The sequence below is a fragment of the Sceloporus occidentalis genome, unplaced genomic scaffold, assembly GCF_023333645.1.
Source record: "Sceloporus occidentalis isolate IW3139 unplaced genomic scaffold, rSceOcc1.0.p SCAF_11, whole genome shotgun sequence".
Classification (NCBI taxonomy): Eukaryota; Metazoa; Chordata; class Lepidosauria; order Squamata; family Phrynosomatidae; genus Sceloporus; species Sceloporus occidentalis.
Window position 1 is genome coordinate 10724835 of NW_028316991.1, and position 25665 is coordinate 10750499.

The 25665-nt window shown below is 36.2% G+C and overlaps 1 protein-coding gene across 1 annotated transcript; it reads right to left on the bottom strand.

The window, feature by feature from the left end:
* Positions 1-217: 217 nt before the first annotated feature.
* Positions 218-24523, bottom strand: LOC149305549 (cadherin-17-like). Its single transcript, XM_089477569.1, is given in 17 exon segments — positions 218-330; positions 1054-1170; positions 1734-1850; positions 3092-3328; positions 5953-6083; positions 6519-6763; positions 7174-7365; positions 8184-8260; positions 8874-9098; positions 9680-9830; positions 10428-10559; positions 12804-12994; positions 15132-15290; positions 16121-16259; positions 17493-17633; positions 19639-19731; positions 24473-24523. Coding segments are annotated over 17 exon segments (2511 nt in total).
* Positions 24524-25665: the final 1142 nt, after the last annotated feature.

Sequence of the window (25665 nt, forward strand, 5' to 3'; positions counted from 1 at the left end):
GTATATGTACAGAGTGCACATGTACTGTAACAAAAGACCTCAGGTTGGCTTTATCATCTCTGAAAAAGGCAGACAAAGCCCGTAAGGTACTTCAGATTGGCTGCACTTTTTTATTATGTCTAAAATTGTGGAAAAAAAACCCACAAACATGAACGATCCCTTTATAAAATTTGGATTTTTACTAAACTAATATGCCATTTTAGTTCCCCCCTTGCCGTTAAGAGCTCAGATTTGCAGTTTCTGATGGAAGTGTTGCATCCTTGCCACTAGCCTTCTTTTGTTTCTTCTTTTTGGATGATATTGAGATAAATACAGCTGCAACAATCACACCTGTTCAAAGAAGAATTAAGAAAAAAACAGAGTAAATACAGACATATATTTTTGTGTTAATAATCAATCTGTGATAAAGACCCTCCATCTTGTGATGAGTTTGCATTAAGATACAAACACATCCCAAAATGAAGTACCAGCATCACACACGGCTTACATGAATTAGGATATACAGAATCGTGTCTACAGTGTTTTAAAAGGGAAGTTACAAGAGTTCTAATGTCCAGAAAAGAAGAATGTGTGATGGCAACAATAAGTGTCTATGCCTGCAGCAGTACAAGAAAGTGTGTTTAAAATCATGTCAGAGGGGGTTATTCACTAAAATTCCAATTGTCCTTTGGGCTACATAGGGAGTCAGAATGGACATCACAAGACTCCTGAAGAGTTCTGTAAAGTAACTATTTAGTACGTTATGCCTGTGAAGGTAGTTGTTGGTACTTTCAGTTCAGCTGGCCTTTTAGAAGAGTTTCTCAAACAAGTCTGTCACTCGAGTAGGCCATAAAGTCTGACAGTCTTGTTTAGTTGGACATGTTGATGTAATCTGTACAACATGCAATCTTGGCTTGAATGGAAAATAACATATACTCTGCTTTTTCTCAATAGACCGCCTTACCCATCAGTAACAAAACAGTATGTAACAACAACCTGTTGTCTAGATAACACAAAGCTTATTCACAAATACATTATGTTCTTGAATATAGTAAAATTCGGTAAAGAACTTACCAATAACTGCCAGTACTCCAAATAAAATTCCAAGAGCCATTCCGATAGATGGCTTCCATGAGTCTCCTGCTGGGGGTGATTCACAGACCTCTGGGGCAGAGCAGGTACAGATTGTCACTGTAAACATTAACACACCTTATTAAACCAAGGGATAGAAAGCAATTTACAGATAATATAAAGCCCATATAGAGAATTAATGATTAAGAGTGAAATTCTAAAAAATACCCCAAATTGTTGAATTAATAGAACAATATATACGGCACCACCTTTTCCCCTGAACATTAACTTGTAGATAGGTAGAATCTTGGCTAAGGCAGGTGGGGTGTAATTTGTATGTAGAAGGCAGGGAAGGGCTGTTCCTTCTGGCCCGGGGGGATCTTTACCACCTCCACCACCCGGTAGCTAACATATGCACTAGCACACACACTCTCACACTGACACTAACACAAATAACTTACACATTCACCCTAACACACATAACTTCCTAGCCTGTTGGAAAAATATGGACCGGTCCCTTGTTAACTGGGCCAGAATGCCCCTGGTAGAAAGATTGATGGTGGACTGCACTCTGCTGTGGGCCACCAGTGTGACAGGCCTGCTGTATGACATTGTGCTGCATTCTGTCTGTCTTTAAATTTCTAAGTGTTGGAATACAAAATGGATACAATTATTTGACTTACAGGAAACATCGGAAATTGCTTCACTAGGAGGCCTTCCATTATCTCTGATTTTTATAGGAACACGCAAAATACCAGTATTGAACTGCGTATGCTTCATTGTAAGACGAGCATGAGAACCTGAAAAAAAAAAACAAATGGACAAAGGCAATCATAAATAACATATTTAAGTTACCAATGTAAATGTTACAGCAGCAGACCTTATCAGTGTCCATCATATACAGTAGAATATAATTTAAGGCAAGGTATCATCATGAAACGCTGTTGCATATAGATGGCCCAGAAAATTAGCTTTAGTTACCATGCCGAACGCCCCCCCAATAAAAAAAGAGAGGATTTAGTAAATGAGAGAATTGGAAGAGATTAAAAAAACTTCCTGGTCCGTTATATTTGAGTATTTGTTTTAAGTCATTTTGAATTTACCTTCTATTGCCCTCCCATTGGCATAAATCCCTTTGTAACTTAAGAGTGTGAAGTCTGCATTCCATGCATTTTAACAGTAAAAAGCTTTGGGCTCCATGCAAAACGGATTTGTGCTTTAAAAATACATTTTTTTAGACTAGACTGAATTTTAGACTGAATGTGTCACACCTCTCTTTATATATTTCTTTTCTTTCCCAGGGCTACACATATTGAAACCCTTCCAGATAATGTTTATTCTGCGAACCAAAGCATGGCTGTAGCAGACCTTCTTCACCATAACCTTATTGGGATCTGTAGTACTGAATACAATAATCTAGGTGGCAATCTGTTTTCTTTTATGGGGCAAAACTCTATTACCGTATTGGACACAATTGTCTAATGGCCTAAAAGTTACCAGCCTGACCCTTGTTTAAAGGAAAGTCCCATGGAATAATAATAATTTTCTTTCAGCCTTAAAAACAGTATTGTACATGGTAATGTCGTTTATCACTGAAGAAAGATTGGTTCCATTTCATTTTATTCCAATAAACTTCTTTTACCTGCAGATCTGACGGCTGCCATTGTTGTCAATCATGTCATATGTTTGGTAACTTTCCATTTGACTGCCCTGCTTGGTGATTGACAGTGAGCCATTCTATTAGTTACCATAAGGCAGTATGATAAGATATCTGGGTGTTTGTCTAGAGGATTGTGCTAAGAAAATAGAGCTAGACTACTTGAGAATGGCTAATGAATAGCTGTCTAGATTAAAACATTATACAAAAACTAGAACAGAAAAAATATAATATTAAAAAAAAATCATGATAATGTGATAGTTTTAATATATAAGAAGGTGTCAGTTATCCTTTATAATAACCAATAAAAAAGATTTTTTTTTAAAGAAAAAAAAAAAAAGGTGTCAGCTCCCCTTTAAACTATTGAAGTTCAAATGTACTTACCATTAAGATATGCTACTTCCCAGTCCTTTGTTACATTTTCATGCCCAGGTGAAAATCGCAGTCTCCGTGCTTTTGGCTCGGTATCAGCATCAGTCCCCTCAATAATTATAGATTCTGGACTCTTAAGCGGGTAACAGAATATAGGCCCTTTATAACTGGATGCCAATGTTGGTGCGTTATCATTAACATCATCCAAATATAAGCGTAAATACACAGATGAGGTCATGTATTTATTTTCTGTAAAATGAGCACATAAAAATCTGATTAAACATGAAGAATGTTCAAGAAAGTGTGTGTTTTTGATTGACACAACACAGATTCATCGTTAATTATTTTATACTGAAAACAATATATATATAGCTTATATTATATATAAAGCAATTACTGTATAGCTGCACATTTTTCCCCAAAAAATTTTGGTTTTTAAAACTACCATAGTATTTGTAACACGATAAAGCAAAGGAAAACAGAATGAGTTCAGGAAGGGGGAAATAAAGTACAAAGTGAACTACAGTAACATTCATGTTAGAGACGGAGGGTAAAAATGGCAGCTGGTCGAAGCTGTTCCCAAAGGCAGAAACACAAAGAAATGGGATTTGGAAAGGTATTTCTAATCTGGTCTGTCCATTATTCCACCTGTTCTAACAACTGACACATTAAAGGGTATGTGCTCTTGTCATTCTGTAGGTCCTGAAGAACATCCTCCGTTCACCTAACATGTTTTATGACTCTTCTCTGTACTTATGAGCTGTTGGTAAGGACTGAACAGCATTTCCTAAATAAGCTCTAACCAATGCTTTGTATGGAAGTATAAATACTCGATACTGTCCCTGATGGCTCCCACTAATGAAGAAAACTCTGCAACAAAAAAGAAAAAAGCACAATTCTTGTCACTGATTGGCTGCTTAAAGAAGTCAATCAATGGCAGGAAAGTGCTCCCATTGAAATCAAAAGGAGTGCTTTATACCCATGGGCAGAAAGATCTGAACAGACCATCGTCCCCAGTGGTTGCAGAGCCAGTGCTGGATGGTTAGTATATTGCATGCAATTAATATAGCTGGGACAGGCAAAGGGGCAAATTCATATGAAGGATTATTCAGCTATCATATGCATATGATGACTGCAGTGTCCATTATGCTAATAATTTGTTGGCCTTGGCAGCTTGACACTTCATTTAGTTACTGAGTATGGAGTCTACTTTCCTGTGAAACACAAACACAGATTTTTACAGCATTTTGCTCATTTAATCTATTCACTCAATTGCTACTAAACGGACTTCTGACCACACCTGAGAACTTTCTGAGCTCTCCCTCTTCCGGGGAGTGGTTTTATGAGGAGTTGTGGCTAACCTTGCATGAGGTCAGGCTAGCTGTTCATAGAGATGGGACTAGCCTCAGACAATTTTACGTAGGCAGGACAGGGATGGAACTGGATGCCCTTAAAAAGAAGAATGTCATCTAGACACCCGGGGGAAGCAGCGTTTCATTTGGAGACTCTGGGTCAAAACCTGATCAGTGATAACAACAAATATTCTGGATTGTCTCCTGCTCAGTCTGCTTGTCACATGGTGCATGTTGCATTTAAGACTTTTGCTTTAAATGTAATTTCGTTTTTTTAGAAATGTTATACTTTCAGTTAAAGTTCCAAGCATCAGCAGAGAAATGGCTCCATATATTGTAAGACTCTAAAGAGGTTTTAGAAAATCACTGGGTAAGTTTTTCTTAGAAAATCTGGAGTTTGTCCAGTTTGCAAGTACACAGAAAATCTGAGTAGACTTATGTTTTCAAGAGAGAATGCTTTATTTTTTTTGTATAAAAAGATAAGTTAACTGTAAGGAGAAGCTAAAATTACAGCAGAACATTTTTTTCCACAGTACTTTCCAACATGAAGAAGAATTAGTTAATTAAACTCTGATAATGGGAATTGAGATCAGATGACATGGAAACTTTTGTTGTTTAAGTGTCTTGCCTTAAAATAATGGAAAAACATGCACTGCATGGACATTGTTTCCATTTATTTATCAATATTCTTAGTAGGATTAGGAAACAGATAGTTTGTATCAAATGTACAGCATTACTCTGTCTTATGTTTGATAATAAGAAAAGTGGATATAGTAGTACTAAAAGCCAAAAGAAAATTGAACCTGTTATTGAACCAATTTAGAAAAAGGTATAAAACCAGGTACGTCATCAGAGAATGTCCCTTGAGGACCAATGAAGTACTTGGTACGTCTTAGTTTAAAAAATGCCAGTGCATCGCCACATTCGTAAAACTGCTGCTGCTCTCTGCCTGGATGTCCGGGCAGACCAGCAACAGCAAGAACCCGACTCTCTGGAAAGTACTAAAACCCTACCAGTTGTATGGTCTATGTGTATACCTGTGAAGTTCTCGGGGTTTTACCTTGGAGTTCTCATGTCCAGGCTTCTTAATGGAAACGGAAAGGGGGTTAGCTGGCCATTCATTGTAAGGGAGCAGTCAGAAACTGGAGGAAGCTGACAGAAGGCCAGGCCAAACTCGTCTCCCCAACCAAATGAGGCCTTATAATTGGCTCTTTAGAGTTCAAAAGTATATACATGTGGCTCAGCCATGACCTTACCTGGAAAGTTTCCACGTATTTTGGATTGGGGACCCTCTCATCTCTTTGAAGGTAGAAATTGGAACAGAGTGAATGTGGCAAACTTAAGCAGGGGGAAGCCTAACATCACTTTCCCTTCCTAAAGATCAGTGGCTCCTGAACTTTACTCTCTAGAATGGAATATAGCTTAATTTGCTATGAAGGAATACTAGATATTTATGTTTCGCCTGCTTTTTTTATCCATAATATAAATCATTTATAATAATTTCTAAAAAGAGTTCCTTACTTTTCTCACTGGCTGCTACTTCCACTTCATAGTGTTGTGCGGTTTCACGATCCAGTATAGCATCACTGTAGATTTCTCCGGAAGATTCATTTATCCAAAGCCATTTCCTTGAGTCACCCTTCAGAGCATAACTGGAGCAGAGCAGTGGATACAATTTACGTTTCATTTAATGTCATGGGCCTCTTACACCAATGTAAAGCATAGCATTTACGCAAGCATAGCGTTACAATTCTGTACTCTTTCTGCACCACACAAAACATTTGGAGCTTTTAGAAAAGTGGGAAAGAGCGACTGTCTCTTCTAAATACTTAAAAGTAGAAGGTATGAATTAGCTAAAAATTATATGTGTAAACAACATGTTCACTAAATAATATGTATTTCTTTTTTGCTTGTTGCCCAGGTTGAAAGAACATGTAATTTTACTCCGCAATCACACTAGTATCAAACTATCCAAGATGGATTAATAAACACAAGGAGCACACTTTTCTTTCTCACGTATATCTTTCTTTAAAGGAACAAAAGTAAATTACAGTCAACAAGAAATTTAGTAACTATGCATGACTTACATTATGTCATCACCTTCAGGATCTTTGGCCACTATTGTAATCAATTTTGTTCCTATAGGAATATCCTCAGACACTTGTTTTTGGTATGTGCTGTGCTCAAAATACGGCTTTTCATCAACATCGGTGACAATAACTTGTAGCCGAGTGATGGAACTCTCATTGAGGCTAACTCCTCCGAAGAAAGGCTCAGGGTTCCTTGCTTGAATCACAAGGGCATGAGTTTGAAATTTCTCAAAATCCAGGGGCTGTAAAAAAACATTTTAAAAACTTAAAAAAAAAAACAAGCAAGGGCAAAAACATATATATATATATATATATATATATATATATATATATATATATATATATATATATATATATATATCTATATACACACACACATCCTGCCATTTAAAGGAAAAGCACATTTTGTCCATTAAAGTAATGAAATGGATTAGAAATAAAGCGCAGATGTTGTTATTGTTGTAAATGACTATTGTCATTTACAACATATTGCTAGAAATGGCTGACTTTAAGTGGAATATCTTCATTGGCATACAGAGGCCCTTTATCGCTGTGTTCCAATGGCACGTTGTGTTCGTTAATCCAAGTTACGTTTGAAAGGCTAATTGATCATTAGAAAACCTTTTTTGCAATTTTGCTAGAAATTTCCCACCTTCACAATCTTGACGTATCCCTTGTTTGTTGTTTTATTGGTATCAATTGAAAACATTTTGTCTAGGTCTCCCTCTATAATATCGTAAATTATTTCAGAACTCCCAGTGTTTGGCTGATCAGCGTCGGTGGCCTGAATAATATATGCCACTGTCTGTAATGGTGTATCTTCAGCGATGGTTACATTGCCATACTAAGGAGAAAGAAAGAACATATACAGTGAAGACACAATTACAATTAGTTTTTCAGTTGAAGTTCATTACTTTGGATTGGGTGTCTTTAACCACTTTAGGACAAAGGTTATATTTCAATGTTTTCCAAAAACATTTAGTCCACCCACACAAATTATTTATAAATTTTTCAGGACAAGTAGGGCTTTCTTTTGAAATAATAATTATATAGATAAACCATCATTTAAAAAGCCTTTTTTTCACATTTACACCTATAAAAACTATACATAAACAGTGCAAATTAAAAAACAAACAAACAAAATGTATTTATGTGTTAGTCTGAAACACTTCATATTTCTGGTATTTCCATTTATTTTGGTAGTTACAGGGTTAAATATAAATGACATGCATCACTGTTCCCAAACTGATATGCTGGGATTTGGGCACAAAAATATTGTTTTTAACTTTTTCCATACTTATAGTTCATACAAAACACACACATTAGTACCTTAGTACCCTTGTTACCTGGTACATTTTCAGTAGTGAAGGGGTTAAACCTGGAGAACTCCAAGAGGGTCGTTCTTATAGACCTTTTAAATTCTGCCATATTCATTTATACAGTATGCGGTTTGAACAACCAAAAACGCAACATTCATGTTGGTTTTCATGTTCTCCCGAGTATGAATGCATAAGTCTACTTTTGAGGATGGTTATTATTATTCAGTTGGTTTCTTGTAATGTTAACACCGTTTTTGCCAAGGCTGTTGTTAATTTACATTTATTTCGGTAGCAGATTTCTAATAAAATCATTCAAATGAAAACACATTTACATTATACTTACATCGGAAGTTTCAAATATGGGGATCTGGTCATTGACATCAATTACTTTAACCTGCACTTCACATGTTGTTTTGTAAGCTAAAAAAAAGTAACAATAATGAATAATTAAATGTGATAGTTTGATAATAACCTTTACCCAATCCCTCCCTGGAATCACAGACTTTAATTTAAAATGTCTTGAAAACAGTAGATCCTCGGAGGAAAGCTACAAATGCTTTTACCAAAATATAATTACCAGCCTGAGGAACTATAAAGTGTGACCAGCCATCATTTTTGGGAAGGAACCCTAATGGCAACGCAGGTTATTTATTTCACTTGGAATGTATACTACACAGAAATGAAACAAGACACTGAAAATAGAATTATATGTACTATATATATGTGAACGTAGATTAAATTCTCCTCTGAAATATCTGTTGTTGTTTTAGAGTCATCATTTATAATAGAGGAACAGTCAACTTCTCAAAATTCAGATATCAAAAAGCACTGGAGTGACAGCTTTTGTCTGTTTCTGGTATACTATGTTACCCCACTGACTGGTGATGATCACTATATTTAATAAAGGAACAATTTTCCTTCCAGTGGCGAAAGATTTCTACTTACGCAGGGGAAAAAATTGAGACATAAAATTTTGAAGATAAAAAACAAAAACACTAACAGCCTTTTGTTTTTAAAATAGTTAAATGGGAACACTAACCAGGTGACCCTTCATCAGACACTTCCACGGTCAACAAGTACAGATCAACATCTTGAATACTCAGTGCAGACGTCAGCAACTGGAAGTCTCCAGAGTACTCAGAGACAAAAAACATTTTGTCTTGTGGTTTTGTGGGATTTTGGGACAGAAGGCTGTAATGTAAGAGCGAATTTTGATCTTGATCCATATCAGTGGCTTTCAATGTTCCAATAAAAGCTCCTAAAAGAATAAAATCAATCATATATGTTAATTCGGTTTCCCAAAATTCTACTCATTTTAATTCAACTAAGATGCTGTTGTCATCTTTGGAACATTGTTCAAGATTTGGCTTCTAAAGGCAATGAAGTCCAATAAAGTCCAATTTTTTCAAACACTATCCAGTTCTGAAATAGCCCATTGTGACCCTTTATTTCGCTATGGGCCCTATGCAGTAGCCTTGGTTGCTATATGGAGTAAGGCCTCTGCAGTAAAGACCCCCAGATTTTGGGGCGTCCCACGGCTTCTTGGTGCAAAAATGGTCTCTGGGAAGCTGGCACTAACAATGATATCTGATGGTAACAACTTCAGGTATGTGCAAATTATAATCATACCACTAGCTTATTGTAAATGTTATCTCTCCCGGAGGTAAGCCTGGGACTAAAGACTGCTAAGAATGGTTCCTGTTCTGTATTTTTATGAGCAACCCAGGTTAAAAGGGATTTACAGTCAGCTCATATGACTGCTCATTCATAAAATGTATGCTGTGTCCATGGGCAACTGTGACGTATTAAAACAATGACACAATCACCCATATATCTTACCAACTTCTTCATTTTCCTGAACTTCAAAAATTGTCCAAGCTGCTGGGCATACTGGTGGGTTGTCATTAATATCATCAACATTTACTTCAACCTCTACAGGTCGTGCCAAAGGAACTCCATTCTGATTTTTTGCTATGGCATAGAAAATATACTGAAACAAATAATAAAAGGTAGCATTAAAACATGGAAAATACAACATTACCGTAAATATTTTAAGCATTTTTTTCTGGGCATAGGTACTTTTTACTGATCCTGCAATGCTCAGACAGCCAGTTGTTACCCCTTAATCGTGTCTTTAAAAATATTAGCAATTTGATTCATGCTGATTCCCGAGTAGCTAGGGATGAGGAACTTAAATTAGGGAAGATTTGTCACTGACGTCAGTGGGACCCACCGGGATCTCCTACCAGCATCCCGCAAGGGGGCTCCTGGTAGCCAGAGCCAGAGAGTTCCCAGGCATGCTAATTCCCAAATTCCCAAAATTCTACTAATTTTAATTCAACTAAAATGCTGTTCTCACCTTTGGAACATTGTTCAAGATTTGGCTTCTAAAAGCAACGAAGTCCAATAGAGTGCAATTCCAATCTGTATGCGAAGCTTGTAATAAAGATTTTGTGTACAGCGGGGTAGATTAAGATGTTGCACACATGAAGCTGGCATAAACACGTCATGGTGGGGCTCTCATTTTAAATGAAATTCATGAAGATCTCACATTTAATATGCAGTTTTGAAGACTATGACTTCCTACCTGAGGCCGTTCCTCTCTGTCCAGTGGTTCAGTCACATAAATATCTCCATTTTTATCAATAGAAAATGGGAACTTTAGATACTTTTCTCTTTGATGTAGTTCAAATATGGCTCCATCATCATTCCACCTGACCTAAAGTAGAAGAAAGTAATAATAAAGAGAAAAAAATATTCAGATTTATGGGTGTAATTACTTTACAGAAAGGAATGAAGGAATAGAATAATTAACTTACATAGATTAACATACCAAAGAAGGCTCAGAATGAAGCTTAACTTGATTAGAAAATTGAGCTACTGTATGTTAATTTATTACATAACGTATAAATTCACAATAGTTGACTTTTACTACATGAATAAAAATAGTAAGACTCACATTACTATATCCGCATATAGTATCTGTAATTATTTGCAACGTTTCTTTAATGTATTTGTACATTTCTTAACAGAAATTCGATGTATGGGAAAGAATCCTACATATAGGCTGGTTAATGTAAAATAAGAGAAACTTGTGCTTCTCTTCAAAATCTCCCTGCAACATTTTTGATTCCCCCCCCCCCACTAACAAAAATTACTAAACTACTGTACTTCTGAAAATGCATTAAATAGTCAGTTTTCCATTCAGTTTTGGCTTTGGAACACATAACATCTGTTCTAAATTTCCATTGCGTGGCTCATATAACAAACTGTACTCTCAAATACCATAACAGTGCTCTTACATCGCTGTGTTATATTGTAAACGGCTAGTGGTGACTAATTGAATACACCGGGTGGATCTGTACAGTACTTTTATCAAGTGTAGGACATAAGGTTTTTGTACATTTTCAAAGAAAGCCCTGAAGCTATAAGCAAGATATAAGGGCAACGTGACTAGCGATCCAGATAACCTGTACCCGGGCCATTCAGACTATGGTTATATGATGTAAGCAGCTGTAACAATCCTTAGAAAAGTAAAGCGTAGGGTTAAGTAATTATGAACAATGTAGGTGGAACCGCAGACATTATGATGTCAGAGGTAACGTAACTGTGTCATTGACCAGAGCAGGTTGTAACACCCTCCTGCCCTCCCTTTTTTTAATACTATTGTCCTTTTTTATAGATAGGAATTAGTAGAAGGCATTTTATATTGTTCTGAAATGCATTTGTTATATGTGCTAAACCAGCATGTTAGGAATTTAAATTATTAGGGATTCCCCTGGGGTCTGATGAGATTGTCTTTGGTATCATAAAGTAATTTCTTATCCTTCCCCATCTGGGCATGAGTGGCAATGGCTGGAAAAATAATGTGGGGGGCAGCTGCCATCATCTGGGTCAATCCTAAGTAATTTATTGGACTAGTTGAGTTTTACTGACTTTATATTGTTTTCCAAACCTGTATGTAACATTTCATCTACCTAAAAGTTTGGGCAATAATGTTTATATTTTATGTCACGACAGCGGTAGGACCTTGCCAGAAAATGGGAAGAAGATCGGTTTAGCAGTTGCAGAAAGGAGACTTTCCACCATTTCTACACGGTGTATTGCTTGAGAGAAACACTACTACAGCCAAATGCTAGATCACAGGCCTCTCACGGTGACAAAACACGGCCAGAATTGACGGCTGGAGTTGTAGAGGTTGTGAAAGCCCAAGCTTATGGTTTGGAGTTTGGGGCTGTGTCCTCTCATGGGTAGAGGCAGTCTTAATACCCATTGGTGGATGGGAGAACATGGAGCTTCCCTCGCTTAGTGGTACGATTGGAAAAACGTTCATTGGAGAACGTCAGTGTAGAGTGTAGTGGAGAACTGTGTAGTAGTGTTTCTTTCATAGAATTAATTTTGATATATGTGCTGGCAAGGTCCTCTTATTTTATGTATTTAATGGCCATTATTATCTGCATTTTGTGTCTGAGTGATTATGTGCATGAAAGAATCGAGTGAGTTTTGTGATGCGTACGGCCTCAAGGAAGAAGGGAAGTTGAGGATTCCACTAGTCGTGTATTTATAGAGAAACCGTGTTATTATCTTTTTCAGTTATATTTTACGTTATTCGAATTTATATAGATATATATACAGTATCTCTGACATTATTCTCTTCCCTATCAAATGCATAGCTGGCACATTTTATGCAATTTCTTGTCATCTCACTAAATTGCAAGGTGCAAAGCTCCTTTTTGTAATGACCTGTTGATTGGTTGATATTTAAGAGATCCAAAGATCACCTTAAAGTTTCCCAGTATGCATAGCACACATGCCATAATTGCAAAAGATTATTTCAGAGTTTTTGTTGTTATATAAACACACAATTTAAAACGTCTGCAGATAATATACAAAGGTGACTGAAAAGTCATTTTAATTGCATATAAAACACAAATAGATTTGAAGCCCAGGTCTGGCAGAATACCTGTGTGATTTTGATGGGGTGCGGCTCTGTGGAATTTTCTACAATAGTAACAGGTTTGGGTTTCAGCCAGATGTTCTCCAAAACGGTGACAAACACTTTTGTGTTAGCACTAAATGGCCTCTCTGCTGAATCGGATACAGCAATGAGCAGCTCATATGAATTGTGGGCTTCCGAATCCAAGAGCTGGCTACCTGCAAAAAATTTTTTTAAAAAATACATGAATTTACCTTGTAGGAACCTAAATGCTTGTTCCTTATTGACGGTCTTGATATTATCACCTGTGTATAACCAGTGAGTGAGCAAAGAGCATAAACATTGGGATGTATTATCCTAATGGATAATTTAAATGAAGTAAAAAAAAAGTTTGATCTATACCTTCCTGTTTACCCTGTTCTTTTTCATGGGGGGGACAGAAAGTAGGTTTTGATATTATTGGGTTAAGATGATGGAAGGAGAACCACTTTAGAAATATATATTATTTATTGATATTTTGCAAACTCCAACCTTGGCAAACAAACCCCTTTTCCCCAATTATTTGGTAGATTGACCTTAATTATATATTCATATACTAATGCATTTTAAAACCCACACATAATTTTGCTTACTCACTTTTGAATGACATACAAAGCCACTATGAAAGACGTGAAGAATGGATTTAAAATGTTCATGTTGACACACATAAACATTATTATTATTGGTCGAACAACAAAATACGATTATCCTCCACTGACCTTAATCTTTTCCATTTACACAAACATCCAATTCATTTAATGCAACCCAAAAGAAGCATTGCAAAGAGTAAACCATTGGAAATGTGAAATAACTACTTATTAGTGTGCTTTTGAATGAATGGCAGCAATATATTGAAGACTATTTATTATATATATATTATTATATTATATATTGCTATTATTTATTAAGGATGAAGATGTAGCCTTATTAGCCTAAGACAAGGTGGGATCTTAAGTCGAATTTGGCTCAGATCCGGAGCTTATATGACTTGTAATCTTTTCCTGTGTTGGCCAAATAAATGGTATCAACTCTCATGCTTATTAAATTGTTTTGAAAATCCCAAAAAAGCCATTGAGGTTGAGAAGATACTTTATAAGACGCTGTATATTTGGATGAAAAGGTTTGTTATTGCAATTAAGCCATAATAATCATATGGGTAAAGGAACAGTCACTTAAAAAAGGAATGGTAAAAAAATTTATAATTAACTTTATGCTATGAACTCATTTGGGATTGTGGATAAAAAGCGATTCTGATGCAGATTGTGGAAAATGGCTGTTTCAACATAGCAACCATTGCAATGGTCTTATCATCAGAAAGTTGAGTGATAAGACCACCTTCATACACATTGCACCAGAATAACTTTCTATACGTAACTCGTTATATTGACCAGGTCGTATAGGTGTACTGCATCCATTAGCGTGTCTCAGCGTGCATTTATCTGTATTGTTCAGGCTTGCGTTTATGAGCACCTTATAAGAATGTGCTTCTGTTCAAACATTCCTAGCTTCTATGTTGAGAACATGCATATTTATACTTAGAATATGATTTATTCGTGGACCACGCAATGTTTTAGAGCTTTATAAAAACCTCAATTTCTACAAGAAATGTTTGGTGGGAAAACATGTTTTAAATTGAGAAATGGGCTGAATTGTGGCTTTGTCATGTGTCAGTAACATGTTATGTTGTGATGGATAGCATTAATTCAGATGTTCTCCATAACTGTGACAAATAGATGGACCAATCTCACATCGGAAGTGGTGGAGGCCAATACAGTAGGGGAAGTTAAACGTGTGAAATAGGCATAAAGCTATCCTTACAAAAAGACAAGACCAAGGACTGATTAAGGATCATCAGAAAAAATGGACGGACTAGATTCTTTGTTTCAATGATTCTATTGCACAGGACTATAGTTCTAAAGGCTCTGCTTTATAACAGTTGTAATAGGTAACACAAAATAACATAATTACTACATATAACATATTTTTTTTTATTAGTAGTTTATTATGGAAGATACGTGTTAACAGTTCCATTTCTTTTGTATGGTTTTCTTTATAACAATACATTTCTGAATACTTGAATGAATAAGACATCCATCAGCGGTTCTGAACAGAGTGTTATTTTAAATGAAACAGTGCTGGATGTGATTTTTCTCCCATTGAGACAGGATAAGAGGATTAGCAAAGTTTTTATTCACAATCTGCATGTTTTATCAATGAAATGCTTCCCTTTGCAGCCTAAGCAAGCAGCCCAGCTGTTGGCTGGGCTAATGTTAATCTGGAAAAAAGCCTCTTTGGATCTAATTGCTTTGTACCTACCATTCAGTGTTATGTAGATTGCCCCAGTCTTGTTATTAATCTGGAAGAGCCTGACTTTGTATGGGTCTGGAATCTGCTGCATGATTTCGTAGCGGAGCTGTGCATTAGGTGTCTCAGGGTCATCCGCATCTGTGGCGTACACTGTGACAAATGGCATTCCTGTTTGGAATGGACACATGGATGAGATAATGGCATTTTCCTTAAAAAGCAATATATGTATTCGTCATATTTTTATGAATTATGAGGCAAAATACTATATTTTCTATGAACACTGTTTCTTATTCTGTCCAACCAAGAAACTCTATTTGATTAACATTTTGCACGTTATTATTTTATGTTAGTGTTTCATGCCTAGAACACTTTGCAACTAATCATGCACGAAACATAATCAACTTCTAAGTTCAGTCCACCAAGGAAAAAAGAATCATTATGAATAATTCCACCTATGGACCCACGCATAAGTGCATATCACAGGTTGAGCTTCCGAATCTGACTCTGCTCTTGCAATTAATTCCATAGATATCTGATTTGCTGTCGCCCATTAAGTCCCCTAGCAGACTTTCTAGGTTTCTAGCTATGTGCCATATGGGGAGATCAAACCATTGTTCTCGCCATTGTTTTTGAGCCAGACGAGGGCCATTTGTAGCTGAAATGTTGCCATATAGCAGGGTAAGAACTGTTCTAGCTCATGCAAGTGAATCCTGAACATCTAGTCAATGATGCTTACTGAGAGCAAAGAGCGACACAAAGCCCTCAACTCTACAGCAAGGAAATCAAGATACAGTTATGCCAATTTGGACTGAGATATACACACAGACGTATACCATAGCACTGTACAACATGGAAGTAGAATGCATGAATGTATAATCACTCAGTGATAATGTCCAGCTGTTTGCATGCCAATTCTGCGATAGTCAGCCGTGATCCACGTTACAAAATTGATAGAATTTCTTTTTAACATCATATCTGATTTCTTTCATTTGTATTACCTGGCCTTGAGTTCTCCCTCACTTTTCCCTCATACCGGGATTGGTTGAATACTGGTATGTTGTCATTTATATCTTCAACAATTATATTAATAGAAAAAGGGCCTTCAACAAGAGCGTATTCTTTATTCACTGTTTTAATCTAAAAAAAAAGGAACAAAAGGGTAAAAATTCATTAGGCACACTGATTTTTTGTTGGCTATTCGGTATTTTCAACAATGGTGAAGACAGATTTATTGCGCATGTACATGTGTGGCGTATAGAGGAGCTTGGTGCATTTGCCATATAAAAGTTTTATTTATATTTCATTAATCCCGTGACCTACATTTTTTCTGTTTAAAACTACTATAGAATCTCTGAAGCATAACCCCTTACACCGTGTCCAAGAAGTGAGGCATACATAGACCCCGATGTACCCTAGATCATAGCTTTCTAGTTTTTACATAAATGCAGTCTGATAAGATTTAAATGGCTTTTCAGGTTGAAAGGTATTTATATCAACATACTTGGGAGCTTTATGAAAATAAGATAGCAAAGACAGAAAACTTTAGGGTTCCAACTTTTATTGGAAGACTCCGGGGGGGGGGGCAGGAGTGGAGCTCTGACATGCCCCACTCCCTGCCCCATTTTCCCCTTAAATAAGGCTGTACCCCATTTAGCGGGAAAGCCTATCGACATCACCGGGAATGCCCACCCATGTCAGTGGGACCACCAGTGACATCAGTGGGACCACCAACTGACATCAGTGGGTAGTCCTGACCGCATCCTGCAAGAGGGACTCCGGGTAGCTGGAGGCTAAAGGTTCTCAGGTATGTCATGAAGTCCCCAAGATCTATGCTTCAGATAGGTGCGTTTAAGTAGTAGTGGTTGGGTCTGCGCTGATTCCTTGCTTCATCAATGGAGATGACCATGAAACTAAAACCCAATATCAACTCTTTAATATTCCATCACAAGGTTTCTATTGTCGTGACGCTAATAGTGGCAACAAAACAGCTCTATTAATGTCCCTATAAAATCATTAATTGTTGGGAGATACAAAACAATTCTAAATTAAGTCACATATATTTAAAAAGGTATTTTGATTGTGACACGCCAATGTGAAAATCACCAGCTGGAATAAAAACGTTTAATGAAATCAGACGACAATATGAAGAAGTCCAGAAGCTTTATGACCCTGAGGGTCTGATATTATGGTAAAAACTCTAATAGTTCCCAGGTATGTCTATCTGGACGGGACAGGCCTTACGGACATGTTGAGGATAATAGAACTACATGTACATTTGTTTTTAGGTGGCATAAAGCTTTGGTGTGGATTAGAACTTTATGAAAATTATGAATATATTAGCATGATGTATTTACTTAGCTGGTTAGTTACCTTTAGTTGATACAGCGCTTTTGTTTCTCTATCAAGAGGTTTTGTGGTCTGAAGCATGCCGTCTTCACTTTGAATTTCAATCGCCCCATCTGTTTGGCCTTCAAGTACAAAGCTATGGGAATTGGGATTGCTTTTCAAAAACTGTTGATAAAAATACATATAATGAGTTTCTTTTAACACAACTTACATTGCCACAATTGCACATTCAGATTTTGCAAGATAACAATTGTTATTAAAGTATTTGGCATCATAGATGTGGCGTCTACCAAGAGATGGGTATATCTGATAAGTGTGAACAAAAGTTCATAGCCTAATTTTAGAGGGTCGGCGATAAAATGTTTTACAAAGTATTTCTTCTCCTGAAGGATGGCGGATAAATGCTTTGCTACATTACATGTGGTTTTTTTTTTACACAGTCTGATTTAACATAACTTTCCTTTATTTTTGATTGTGAAGTGGCAAATAATATGCCAGGCGATAAATCCAGAAGGTAGAGGCAGCTGAACAAACACGTAGTTGATCCACGTATCCCTTTGCATTGTTCGCATGTGCTACAGAACGGTATTATTGACACAGCCAATGGTTATAAACCCAATAAAACCGAGCTTGACTTGAGCAAGCATACAAAACCTTTGCATGTGTAACTGGCAGCTTACTAATATTTTGATAGGAATGAAGATAGCAAAAAAGCCTGTAATGGCAAGTTATTGCTCTTTGGCTCTGAAATGAATCATTGTTCATGTATATGCATGCTTGGGAGTGACAAGAGTGAACTTTCTTTATCTATGGTGGCCCAGGTGCCCCAAAGTTATAATAAACCTCTAGTGAAACCACACGTTTTTGGTCCTTATGTTCATTACTTGGTCACATATGTCTCAATAAGGTTGGATGCATGTCGAACCATCCAATAATCTACAGCTAGGGACTGATCTTCTTTCAACTGCAAATTTGTTCCTGGGAAAGAAACTTGGTTGTAAACCTGTTGTTAACCTTCTCAAAATTTGCCCAGTTTCCTCCTTACATTGAAGTCATTGCAAAAACACAACATTTCTGTCCAAATTAATAACTGTAGAATCTCAGTGCCTAATCTGTTTCAGTAGATATTTCTAACCCGCAAGTAGCTTGGAAAATAGTGAATTCAGCAAGAACTCTGAATATTTCTGAAAAGCTGGCCTTTTAGCAAAGAAACACGTGTTATGATAAACTAATAGCGTGGAAAATGAACATTCCTTGCAAACAACTGTTTGCTCGTTAAGCTGTCATGGTTACTTCCAATGACCCTTTGCTTACTCTGCTTTCTTGTTCATCTGCCGTATCCTGCTACAGAATAATTATGGTCCCAACACAGTAAGTAATGGGGTGAGCATCTCCCTAGGTGAGCTTTGTGTGCGGCACAACTATCCTGCGTACGCATGCTTACTAATATGGGAGAGAACCTGGTCGTGTTCGCACCTAAGACCTCTATTGTCGGCAACATGGTGGGAAGTCACTCTTGTGTACCATGCAACTGCATCAACAAAGAATATATATTATAAGTACTTTGTAAGAACCAATAATTTAATATAAATTCTTGATATGACATGAAAAGGGCATTTGCCTTTGAAAGCTGCAGCTCCGGAGCTTCAGTGCACCGACCACATTAGTGCTCTGAATTCAATGGAAGCACTTTCTGCGCATCCATGAGGACAGTCTTACCAGACCCTGTTTACACTACACAAATTAATATGTAGCATAAACAGAAAGAAAAGCCAATTTCTACACCACATTAAATGAAAGTATTTGTGCGTTTACCCGGTTCTGAAAACCAAAGAGCCTCCTAATGTATTCGGCCTTCTGCATACACCAACACAGATGATTTAATAATATATTTACAATTGGTGTGTCACAAAGATGTTCTATGCATTAATAAATAATAAATTATATTTTCTATATGTTGCATTATTTATCTAATTATATACCTAAACCTAGCTCATGTAGGCTAAATTGTGTTATGGACAGGACTTATTGCAAATATGTTAATAACGTATATAAAAAAAGTACCATTACCACATATAACCTACAAAAATATATCGGAAAGTTGCTTATACAAGGTTCAAAAAAATCCTTATGAAAACAATGTTGCAGACATTTTTACTTTATACCTTACCTGGTATATTAATGATGCAGGATTTCCCTCTTTAACTTTAAAATTCATGTCCATAAGATTTCCATTTGTCTGTATTTGTGCTCGTACTAATCCCTGAGAAAATATATAAACATATTCATTTCAAAAAGAACATACAGAAAAATAGCATTTGAGTTATAAAAGGGTTCACTGGGTATATTAAAACCTTCTTTATTTTTAAAGTCAACAGCATTTGATATAAAACAGCTATTTTTCAGGGTACTTATTGGATGGCTGGATTTGTGGTTACAGAATCTGTGACTAGAGATGCTCTCAAGCCAGAGAAACGCTGTTATATACACTATATACAGTATACACTACTTTTCAAAAGTTTGGGGTCACCTATTTTTAAAGAAAACAAGGACATTTCTAGCTGTGACATAATTCCAAAAGGGTTTTCTAAGCTTCACTTAGCCTTTTAAACTTAAACTTGAATTAGCGAACACAACGTCCCATTGGAACACCAGAGTGATGGGAGTGATAAAGAGCCTCTGCACGCCTATGAAGATATTTCACTAAAAAATAAAATAACACATTTCCAGCTCCGGTAGTCATTTATAAGATTAACGTCTGCACTGGATTTCTGATCCATTTCATGTTATTTTAATTGCCAATATTCTTTCAAAAACAATTTTTAAAAGACTCCATAACATTAGAACAGTAGCGTGTATATATATACAACTGAATAATTCAGATGCATATAGATATTCCCTAGCCTACAAAATGGTCCGTGGATAAAAATGGGAGACTTTGTTCCACCAGAAATGTCTACCCTTACATTACTATTGCAAAATAAATTACAAAAATGAATGTAGAACACCTCAATTACCTTTGGTTAGATGTAGCCTCTCTTATGAGTAACGTGACCCTAAAGGGTTATTTAATATCATCATCATACTCTTGTTTCTTTAAAATCAGTGATCACAATAATCTTTCTTTTACAGAAATTATTTCCGCATGGGACTTTTCATATCTTTACCATAAGCAGCTTTGCAGTGCCTTGCTAATACTAACTAAGGAGAACTTTTAAAGCCAAAAGCAATTCTAAAGGAATAGACTTGTCGATTATTGTGATCACTGATTTTAAAGAAACAAGAGTATGATGTACAGTAATATAGGTTAGCATTGACAAAAACATGTTTTTATTCATTTTGTTCAATAAACTTTAGTTAACAGTAGACCCGGAGGCTGCCATTGTTGTCAGTGTGATATTTGGGTGACTTTCTCTGCTAGAATGGTTTATAACAATATTTTTGAAAAGTTTTTATTTTTAATCTGATACCTGTCATAAAAATTGTGGGAGCTCCCCTTTAATAATATTTGCTTCAAAGCCCTTAAGTTTTTTAGTGTACCTTACTGATCTTAAAAAAAAAGTATATATATATATATATATATAAATATATATATTTTTTTCTAAACTTTACATTCTCCTACAGATTACACAAGTCTTTTATCGGATAAAATAGAAAAGCGAGAAGGTGTTTATGACAAAAGCAATCCCATTTAACATAAGTCCGCACAATGATAAACCACATTTACCTTGTAAAAAGCTTTTATTTTAATTTCTCCTGAGCAATTCTATATTTGGCTTATTCTCTTTTTGGTAAATATGCTATATGCACACCTAGAGAATTCTAGATAAACTGGACCAGGACCAGTCCAAATATTTTTTAGTTCAACCCACAGAATCGACATAGCAATTCACCAGTTGGCAGAGGAATTACCAAATGACATCTAACATTGGATACCATGCGGTGTATGGATGCAAACTGTGGTTGCAAAATATCTAATTGATAAAATGATAAAATGTACGCTTTGAGTCGCCTATATTCAAGCATAAATAACATCTCTGCCGTTCAAGATTAGCACAATTCGAGAGGCTCAATTAGCATCAGATAGAGTCTGAAGAAGTGTTCTTCAGACTGGTAGGCCAGCAAATTGGTTTACAAATTATAATTCAAGTACAAGTAAAGAAACACTCAAACAACAATATAATTTTTTAGATATTCATAAAAGTTTCCATATCAGGACAAAATCTGGAAAATGGCTTCTCTTGAAAGTCCTCCTGTGTCTGAAATTCTGCACAAGATCGCAAATTTGGTATCAAGATTTGACATTTCCTCATCCCGATGTGAAGGCTTTACATCCCCAAGCGCCTGACATAAAACATGTTAAAAATGGGCAGCAGGTCCGTAGTACCAGTTGGCTAGAGCTTGTATTTTTTAGATCTTACTTTTTGTTCTAATTTATATTATCTCTATTCGTGTATATATATCAAGCTGTCTTCCAACTGGGCCCACATTTCTATATAAATGTGTTCATCCCTGGCTTAGAATATATTTTAAAATAAAATGTTATCCTGATAGTTATTTAGTGTTTTAGAATATTGTGAAAGCTACTTTTTTGCTTTAGTTCTTTTATTTGGAGTAATTGTAAAGACGATTCCACAAACCTGGACTAAAGTTGCCTTCTTTCTATTGACCCATCCTTACAAAGGCTGCCTAAGTAATAAGTAATGTGGCAATAAGGGAGGCATGGCATGGAGATCACGAACCCATGAAGATAAAGTTAGTGCTCCCTTGATATAACAACTAGAAATATCTATTTTAAAGAAGGCAATGATACATTTACTTTCCTGTAATATAGGCACCTATAGGCATGCTGTAAATTTGAAATGTTAGAGACAAACTGCTGGTGTATTATAAAGATTCTACATTTGAAGTTAGAATGTTGTTTTTGGCTCTTTGCTCAGAACACGGTATGGTGAAAGCCAAAGATGTGTCCCGATGGTAAGGTGTGTTCAGTGTTGGCCTGATAATGATACCTGTTTAAACACAGATATCAATGATATTTGGCAGAAAAACAATGCCAGTAGGTTTACCTCTTAGTAAAAAAAGTCTACACAACCCCATCGAACATCTTTGGAAGGAACTGGGATGGAAGTTGCAAGCCGGGCCTTCTTGTCTAACATCAGTGCCTGACCTTACAAATGCTCTACTGGATGAATGGGGATAAATTCACACATAAACACTCCAAAATCTGGTAGAAAGCCTTCCCAGAAGAGTGGAAGCTGTTATAGGTGCAAGGGGGGATCAACTTCATATTAATGTCTGTGTATTTGGAATTCAATGTCTGTTGGTTTAATGGTCAGGTCAGGTGTCCCAATACTTTTGTCCATATAGTGTATCTCAGCAGACAGAAAAAACAGGCAGAATCAAAGGGCCATAAGGCTCTTATCTGTTTTTGAGTTATTGGTTTCTATCTACATTTTATCTGACAGAAACCAGCATATTTAATCTTTGCGCTAATTACAGATCTTAAAGGTTGATGTGGGAGAAACGGTAGATGTTCACCATTTCTACACAACATAAAACATTATTTACATAAAATGTTGAGAAGTTGTTGTTCCATTTGACTTTCCTTTCAATATATCTGCCCAGAAAGCCCAACCCTTCTTTTTATTACTAGTATGGCTGTGCCCTGGGCATTTTATGGGACTTGCCTCATAGCGACACTAAATACACAAGACAACACTGTAGATTTACAAGGTCCAAAGTCTAGTATTGGTATCAAGGCAACAATCTCATACCCTCCTTCTTCCTTGTGGTGTCAGGGTTGTAAATGTTTTAACCGTCTATTTAACTATTGCTAATCACAAATCTCAACAATGTCTTTTTGACTAGGATTTCATTTTGCTGAAACTAACAATGAATCGCGGATTGGAGCTGGAGATGGATGAGGAAGTATGTGCTAACATGACTGTGTGTGTTAGCATAAGTATGTGTGTGTTAGCATGAGTGTGTACGTTTGTATAAATGTTAGAGTGTGCGTGTAAATATGTGCCAGTGCATATGTTAGTTACTGGGGAGGGGCAAGTGGCTGATGGGGCCACTTAGTTTTACCCCCCACCAGAGCCAGCCTTCCCCTCCATGTGGCCCATGTTCTTTCTGTTTATTCAATGTCCATGAAGGGGCTTATTCATTAAACAATGAATCTGTAGGTGCGTTAAGGTGAAGAATCTCTTCGCTAATCTCTATGGAAGGCCAAGAAAGCCCTTTTTGCTGGAGAAACTCAACTTGGCTGGTCCTGTATAATATACTGTATAATTAAGTCAGTAAGATGTTTCAGCTCAACCGCAAACCCACATCTTACTAAATAAACCACTCAGATTATCTATGACTTATCAAACATTACGCAATTTATTTAAACATCCTTTTTTTTACAATCGGTGATCTCAATCTGCTCCTTATTCTATTTATGATTCCTTATATAGGGACCCCTCCCTGCCTGACTCCCTTCTCATTTATGACACATCACTGTCTATTTTCTTTCAACAACCTTTAACCTGGTTCCCTCTGTCTTTCTCTAGCTTCTCTGCCCAACCCATCTGCCCTGCCCGTCCACCCAGCGCAATTTTCCGAGAAGAGAAACAGTAAGGTGGAATGTATGCATCAAAATCAGTTCTGCCCTAGGACGCCTATGTCGTGGCAAAGGCCCTGCCTGCTGAAGGGCACCCACTGGATCTGCCTCCCTAGGTCTAGTTGGCGTAGGCCAAAGTATAATGCTCCCAACAAGCCTTTTCACCTTCAAAATATTAAACAAATTAGACCAATAAGCATTTTAAGTGTAATAAAACATTGATTACACAGGATTTAATGGGGAATAGTGAATCCACCCCACATTCATCAAAGAATCAGCAGTAACACCATCATGTGCGCAGATGAGAAAAATATAGACAATTATGATAAAGCAAGTTACAGCATGAGGTCACAAAAAGCCTCATTAATGCAACCAATAAATGATATAGATTTCATACCTGTATGGTAATAAGATATGTGAAAATCACAAGGTGCTTTAATGTAATCATCTTAACCTGCCTTGGTCAGATCTCCTGCAAAAATAAAAAGCACGTACACGTTCAATCTGGCATTCTTTTGGAAAACGACAAATTATATAAAGAGAAAGGAAATTACTGGTAAATTAAGACAAGTTCAAAAGTTGAGCCAATTGGCAGATCTATAAACTTATTCATGAAAATAATACAATGAGACGATAACGAGGAGAAATACAAGACAAGAAAAACTGGCTAGGATGATTGTCAGAAAATATTAGCTATGGTGTCTGCTGTACGGATATCGTTCAGCAACAACAACATTGGAAATATACATATATTTACCCGCAGAATAGTACTGGTAAATATGTAATACATTTATAGATCTACTGATCGCAGTTGTGGAAAAGATTAGAATGAGTACAACCTTTTCTTATATGTTACTTATATGTTTAATTTTTTCTGCCTTTTATAAACTTGTAAAGAGGTGCTACAAAGGCAACAACCAATAGGAGATATACAATGTGGTGAAAAAAACAGAGAATACATTTCTTCAAAATGAAGATTATAGCTCAAAGTTATTTTGATTATAAAAAACATATACTTAAAATATTTACACAATATATTATTAAGCATTCCATTTTTATATTTTACAATACTTAAAATATACTCCTGGCTTAAATTTTTATTCTTCATTGAATCCTGTTTTTATATAATATATAATATATATTCGTGTTTCGCTTGAACAATTTAAATAGTTTTGCACAAAACATTAAGATTTGTAATGAGCTCTTGATACATTGACAAATGAAACAAAGGGTTCTAGATTTTTTTTTCATTTTGTTGAATCCTGAGAACTCGTTAATAGCGACCAACACAATACACAATATTATAGCTATATTCAGTCTTTAACCACTAAATAGATGCCCCTAAAATTAAATTTGAGGTTGTATATATACATATGGATAGATGTGTGTGTATATATATATATATACAAACAATAAATAGATTCTGAAATCAATAATTGGTATAATCAAAGGCTTGAAGCTGTTTCGCTTGTACACAAGGTGAAAGATCAGATTGCTCCAGGACCACTCCTTAGAATCCCAGTAACTGGTGCACAATATCCTTGATCTTACATTGTCACTGAAAACACCTTTGTCTTCTTCATGAAGTTT